Source organism: Nymphaea colorata, chromosome 10, assembly GCF_008831285.2.
Source record: "Nymphaea colorata isolate Beijing-Zhang1983 chromosome 10, ASM883128v2, whole genome shotgun sequence".
In the NCBI taxonomy this organism is placed as follows: domain Eukaryota; kingdom Viridiplantae; phylum Streptophyta; class Magnoliopsida; order Nymphaeales; family Nymphaeaceae; genus Nymphaea; species Nymphaea colorata.
The window spans coordinates 20765759-20772634 of record NC_045147.1 but is presented as its reverse complement, the minus strand read 5'-3'; the positions used below and the strand labels follow the sequence as shown (position 1 = coordinate 20772634).

The 6876-nt window shown below is 39.6% G+C and overlaps 2 protein-coding genes across 2 annotated transcripts; one reads left to right on the top strand and one right to left on the bottom strand.

The window, feature by feature from the left end:
- The first annotated feature begins 1723 nt into the window (after positions 1-1723).
- Positions 1724-2323, top strand: LOC116262687 (uncharacterized). Its single transcript, XM_031642169.1, has one exon. It carries the CDS (start codon positions 1724-1726, stop codon positions 2321-2323), a length of 600 nt encoding a protein of 199 aa, XP_031498029.1.
- Positions 2324-3249: 926 nt separating this feature from the next.
- LOC116262781 (uncharacterized) lies at positions 3250-5150 on the bottom strand. Its single transcript, XM_031642276.2, has 2 exons — positions 4590-5150; positions 3250-3961 (listed from the first exon to the last, which is right to left on the bottom strand). The coding sequence occupies exons 1-2, from the start codon at positions 4959-4961 to the stop codon at positions 3563-3565; spliced, it is 771 nt and encodes a 256-aa protein (XP_031498136.1). The 5' UTR covers positions 4962-5150; the 3' UTR covers positions 3250-3562.
- Positions 5151-6876: the final 1726 nt, after the last annotated feature.

Here is a 6876-nt window from a genome sequence, read left to right as displayed (position 1 = left end):
GTAACATGTCTCTTTAGTGTTTCACCTCATGGGATTTGATGATTTATCAATGGCTCAAGTGGATCAGAAATAGCAACTGCAAATTGCTTACTATCACCTTCAGCATCGGTAAGTATTGAAAAGCAACCAAAGTCACAGCCACAGCCCTAGGGATTGAGTCTGAGTGAGAACACATCACAGTGAACTACAGAAAGTAGGAGACCCAGTATTGCCAACACATATATCCAGGAATTTATATTGCATGTGGAACTTATACCAGGAATTGTTGTGTATTACTTCCTACTTTTTCAGCCTTTAAATTGAAACGAGCAGATCTAGGTGGTCTCATATTGCTACAGTTAGTTGGTGGACTTCATTATTGCTGCCCCTTCCCATCTGTGAGAAAAACTTGGAAATAGTTTTGAGGTGTTATTGATTCGAGTAAGCGGATTCATCGGTATGCAGTTTAAATTTCTCAACCTTAGTAGTATTATTCATAAGCTTACAATAGAGAGTTTATGATTAATCATGATTCGGTGAGAAGATTTGTCCAATTAGGAACGAAGTTTTCATGATTGAATACATTTAAGAAAGGCCAATCGAATTGAACGCGGATGGGGAGGGTGCTAATATCAATGCTGTTACAATCTAGACAAACTTTTATAACTGCTAGTCCTGTTGTCAAGATTGATCTCTTATAAATTGAAGATTATAAGCACAAGAGAATTTTTGAACATCAAAAAGCAAAAACCTTTAAAGATTATAATGTTAAGCATAATAACAAAATACAAAAAATCAGAGGGTGATAAGTGCCAACCATGACATCAGGAGCGAAACTGAATCGATTGAAGGCATGGTTTTCGACAATGTGGTCTTCGATGTTTCCTATCGGTCTCCTGAACGCCTACTGCAAAGGGTTCAAATGGCTGAAAATGCAATGGGGAATCTCCGATCCCAGGTACAGGAAATTGTCGAATAGAAATACTAAGGCCACTGATGAGCATGTCGAGCAGATAAAATGGGTTAAATTAGATAAGCTTCTTTTAAGGCTGTTAATAAATCCGATATCTAATCGAACTGTATAAAAGAAATAGAATATATATATATATATATATATATATATATATATATATATATATATGTAAAATTAACAGTCGAATAGGAATTCGAATCATATTCATATACAAAGAATGTCATCTGATCAGATTCAGATTTAAGTAAATATTGGCACTAGATATAGTTTTAAATCCCACACTCAATGTGGATTCAGTTTAAACATTAAATTTGGATTCAGATGTTAATCTAAAAACCGGATTCCAAATATGAACAGAATCAGATATAGCATTAGATTTTTCTTCGTTTATTCGAATATGAATTTGAATATGGATATGTAGATATCCAAAACAGTTGATATAATAAAATATATATCCAATTTAAATTAGATCCATTACCCCAATGTGATTCAACTTAAAGTTCATAGGATTTCGCTTAACCACTAAGACATGCTGTTCATCGTCAGCTTTGGTACACACCAGCTGGAGAGCGAGACAGACACCTGGCCGAAGCCCCTAATTGGTGTCCGAATCTCTTAAATTTCGAATTTTAGCGCCAAAATGGAAGTTCGAGCAAAAAAAATTCGGCGCCAAACTATTTGAGCGAAACCCTATACATATTAGAGGCTATGAATCATCATTTATTGTGTCCTTTGCTGCTTTGCGCCGAGAGAAGGAAGAAGAGAGAGGCGATGTCTGTTCCTTCTTCAAGCGGTGATTTACCGGCCGTTTCTACGGCGAAGTTCGGTGGAGGCGGTCTTCCGAGGCCTTACCGATACAACGAGGCGAAGTTCTCCAAGGTAAAGATCGATCCGCCGGAGCCCGTAGCCGGTCCTTTCCTCTCTTGGGCGAGAGATGCACAGTTGACGATGAGCAGCCTCCGCTTCGACCGCCGGCGGTCGCAGGGAAGGATCGATGGAAGCATATGGCGTCTCAGGGAGGATGAGGAGGATAAGGAGGAGGAAGAAGAAGAGAGGCGCAATCAGAAGAAGCGACTCAAGATGGGAACGGCTGATTCCGGAGAATCTGAAGAATCTGATGGCGTTGATGGCTCAGAAGAAGAAGAAGAAGAATCAGAGAAGGTCCTCGATTCCGACGAGTCCGAATACAGTAGCGACTCGGAAGATGAGGAAGCAGAGGTGGATGAAACAGAGGACACCACCGATTTTGACGAATCCGAAGACGGCGAAGAGGAAGAAGGCGGAGAACAAGAGATTAAGGGGAAACCGCCAGCTGGGTGTCGCCGGAGCAAGCGACTAAGGAAGGTGGCGGCATACTCCGAAGAGGAATGACCCGACGGTATCTGGAAGTAACAATGAAAAGCGTTTCAAGATAGACAGACTGATGCTTTCTTTGCATTTTCTTCTCGTTCTTTTGCTTGGTGCTTGCTCAGTAACAATAAAGTAGATTTTGAAGTTCTTTTTTCTTCGTTCGTCTAGCTTTCATCTTTCTTTCTTGGGTTTGATCATTGTAAATCGCTGTACATAGTGATGAATCAGGATAATGTGGCGATGCCATTACGGGTGTCGATTTCTTTTCGTTTTCCTTGTTTTTTTTCTCTCCTAATGACCTTATGGATGCAATCTACACGTTTAGGCGGTAGAAATTGTCTTTTTTTACTGTATTTTTGGCACATACATCAGTTGTTTCGATGGATTTGGAAACCACCGGAAAAGTGTACCCGATCTTTCCTTCCGACTCAAAACTTCGTGTTCATTCATAAGTCTTGTCTTGATACTGTGGAAAACCGGATTTATTTACTGGACATTGGTACGAAGCAAGTGTAAGGTGATACATAATGAATATGATAAATAATTTTTCTTATATTTAAAACGAAAAATATATTCCTAGTGAGAATTTACCCTGCCCCCTATTATCTTCATTAATTCACCCTATGCCAGAAGAAGAATAGTAGTTACTTTTACAACAAGGGCAACTTATCCAGGTAAATTTTTTTCTGCAAGCAAATGCTTCCTAATGAAAGTTTTCACTCATAGAAAACTTATCTCCACGACGTGACGCACTAAGTTGCAGAGGCTGCAAGTTTGAGAAGTTCATAAAAATTGGTAGTTGCTCTTTTCATTGAGAAAGCAAATTATATAATCATTTTTCCTTTTAAAGTGTCATATATCTCAGAAAACATTAACCTCGAAACACTAAACTAATGAAATGAAAACTATCCATGTTCTCACATGTCTAGTATATACAACGAGAAGCATTGAATTCTTAAACAATAACTTGATAATTTTATTCACTTTCTTAATAATGTTAACACAGTACCATACGTGTTCTAAGAATCAGTTCATGGCTTGCAGAAATTTGCAATATTTGGATCTAGATCAAGTTGCCCAGCGTTTTATAAAACTTGCACCGGGAACAAGCACATGCCTATGAGAGGCTTTGCCAGTGTCTTGGGGACAGTGTACTAAGAAAGAGATGAGTTGTCCAGCTTCTGTCTTACAAGGCTATGCTACGCCATGGAGGCGACCTGACCTGCAACCACTAGCTTTTATAGCTCCCCGTCATCGTCCCTACCAACTACCAAGCCATGAATCTCTAACCTGAGCTTCAACAGGATCACCATAGCACTTTGCTTTGATCAGACAAAAATGGGTGCACAATCCAATGGCAGAGCACTCACTAGTTGTCTCAAGGACATAGCAAAGACAGGGGCTTGATCCTCTCCCCTGGACCAACAAGCCCCAGGATTTAGAGCATCTGCTTCTGGCTTCTTGTTTCTTCTGGTTGATCTCTTTGAGCTCCTTCACCAGGATGATTCCATCAGGGCATTTCTCCTCCACCTGCTGCCTCGTCCTCCGCCAGCTCTGCTCTTCTGCTGCCATCATCTCTCTGGTTAGCTTCACAGCCTGGCCTTTCTTCTTGCAGTAGAGACACACGATGAAGGGCGCCTCCTCAATGCTCTGAACAATCTGCAAAGGGGGTCGAGGCGGTTGATCAGAAATCTGGAAGCAAAATCTCCGTGCACAGGAGAAAAATTTGCTCCGTCAGTGCCATCGCTTGGTCCATTCTAGCTTGCTGGTAATACGTATTAGCCGTTGATTTTCAATTGATTTAAGAACATCGAAGTTTCGACTGTTGATTCTTGAAAAATCATAAACTTATTAAAACGGTTCTTGATAATGATATTAAAGGAACTTAATAGGATATTTATCTATTAACAACGTATTTATGCTTTTCTAACTAATTTAAAAATGTTGAAAACCGAAAACGGCAGCTGACATTAAAATGATTTTCTTAAAGGTCCATAGGAACTTAAACCGTATCTGTAGCTATGATATACCGTATTTGTAGCTATGATATACCGTATTTATATCTATATACCGTATTTGTAGCTATGATATATATACAAAATAAGTAATAGAAAAAAAATAGAGGCCAAGAAAGAAAATCTAAGGGAGTTTCCTATTATCTAGAAAATAGCTCGTTCGAAATAAGGTCGCTCGTAACGCTAGAATTTCTGAGCAAGGGAAGAAAAACAATATCCTGTATTGCGAGATTATCTATCCCGAACAAAATCCTCGGTGCGTGTTTGCTCACCTCAGGCACGGATTCCTGCATCCAGCGACCTATACTCTCCGCCGAGACGATCGGCCGATGCGAGCCGGCAGTATCCTCCTCCCTCTCGACCTCCACGGCCAAAGTCCTGAGGGACGAGAGAGAGAGCCCAAGCTCCGCCATCGGATCCCCGTTCTTCTCGCCGCTCCTGATCGTTTCTTCCCCCGGAGACGCCACCGCCGCTCTGCAGAAGAGCGAAAGCCCGTTCACGCCTCGCAGCGTCGGTGCCCTCCTCGGTAGCTGCCAGGAGAACAAAGCAAAGCGAGCTTCTGCCTTCTCCGTCGTTCTCACGCCCCATCTTCCTGTCAGGGGGAAGGGCGAGCTCGCTGGACCGATCGCATGGCGCGACGCCATGATCGGCGGGAGGAGGAAGCAAGGACGGGAAGGAAGAGAGTGAGAGAGGAAACCAACAAATAATGGAGGTGATAATGGTAGTACAGCAGAAGCCAAAGGAGGTGACGGAAAGCGTGATAGATGCAGAGAGAGAAGCGTGCAACTAGCTCCAATCTCCACTTTTCTGTAATTTTTCTCTCCAATATCTTCTGCTGCAGGAAGAGCGGGTGGCTGCCTGTCATATATATAGAAGATGAATACGTGGCAGCCATGTGTTCGACTCGGGGCTTCCATGTTCCCGCGGGGGTTTGCCTCGTTCGGTCGGCTCTAAGATTTTCGTGATCGACCAATGGACCTTTGCCACGTCACAATTTGAGTCCACATAGACTGATGACGTGGGCGGACACGTTGGATGGTGGCGACTGAGAGATGGAAAAGTCTTTTCTAAACATTTTAATTTTTAAAAAACATTATTTTAAAATTTTACTTTATTTTAAATAGATATCAATTTTTTTTTGCCACGCCGTACCAAGAAACACAAGTGGTTTATTAATATAAGTTTGGAACTTAGAACATTTTCTTCAAAAACTTATTAAATGGGCAAATAACAAGTAGACCCCTAGCTTTTTCATGTAACTATATTAATTGTCGATCTTGAATTTAAAAAATAAATAAATAACAAGTTACACGATTACCCCTTCACATAACAATTTTATTGAAAAATAAGCATGAAAAAATCACCACCGTCCTTCGTCTCGTAGCACCCTCGATGGATAGTATTGTTTGATTGAAGAAACGGTTGATAAATTTGTTTAAAAAATTAGAGCATATCCATAAAACACTAATTTTAATGTTTCATAAATTTCAAAAAACTATATATAACGGTTCTATTAACCAAACAACCCCTTCAAACGGTGAGTATTTGAAATAACTATATATAAGCTTTTCATTAACCAAATGGCCCCTTAGAATGGCGAGTATTTGGACCTTCGTTCTTAGAAAGTGAAGGCACCTTGGTCATAACGGTGAACTCCCAGTGTAGGGGTGAGAAACAGCAAGTTCTTTATTCTGCTGCTCTGGCCCTTCGGTTCGGCAGTTATTTTGTTATATTTTTATATAATTGTAATTCAAAAGGGCAATTTCATAACTTATTTTTTATTTATATATATACATATTTTATGTAGAGTTGGATGTTAGTAAATTAATAAAGAGTTTGGCATCTACACGGCGTCTTTGTAAAAAAATCAGGCGGCAATCTGTAATTCCATGAATGGCTTTTTGTATGTATATTTTTTTCTAAATAGGTCACGGAAACTTATAGACATGTTTAATTGCTTTGCATGTAAGATTTTAAGGAGATAAAAGATCTGCAGGGATTCGAAACAATATTAAACCTCGATGTTTTTTTCTGGCGCGGGCGACATGATACCATTAGAAAAACTGAAAATATTAGCGCCTTGATCTATCTTCAACTTGAGCTCTTATTATTTGTGCCATGCCCGAATTAGTTGAAGAAGAAAATAGTAAGTTCATGAATTTCATGTATATTTGTAGGAAGATTCAAATTAGTTAGATGTTCATAATATAATCAAATGCTTAAAAATTAAAAATCTATCACTAAAAAATAATTGATACAAAGGCATCAGCAGCTATGATGCAACAATGATTGATAATACTTTTTCACAATAATTATGTTGCTTTATTTTTAATTTTTAACCATCAATCACATCCAGCATGAAGCACATTTGAATGTATATAAGTTAGATTCCGTAAGGATAACTTCTAAAATAAACAGCCGATTTCAAAAGATCGAGATGGTGTTTTTAGATAATTTGGATAAAGTTCAAGCATAACTGGAAAATATTGTCCAGAATGAGGACGTCCTCCAGTGGTCGGTGATGGTCCGTTAGTGAAGAGGGAATCGGCAGCCCCACTT

What these genes read in the sequence shown, in the direction of transcription:
- LOC116262687 (XM_031642169.1), top strand. Translation starts at nt 1,724, where the DNA reads ATGTCTGTTCCTTCTTCAAGCGGTGATTTACCGGCCGTTTCTACGGCG.
- LOC116262781 (XM_031642276.2), bottom strand. Translation starts at nt 4,961, where the DNA reads ATGGCGTCGCGCCATGCGATCGGTCCAGCGAGCTCGCCCTTCCCCCTG. An exon ending in TGCAGGAATCCGTGCCTGAG is followed by an intron (nt 3,962 to 4,589) that starts GTGAGCAAACAC and finishes CCCCCTTTGCAG; the next exon opens with ATTGTTCAGAGCATTGAGGA.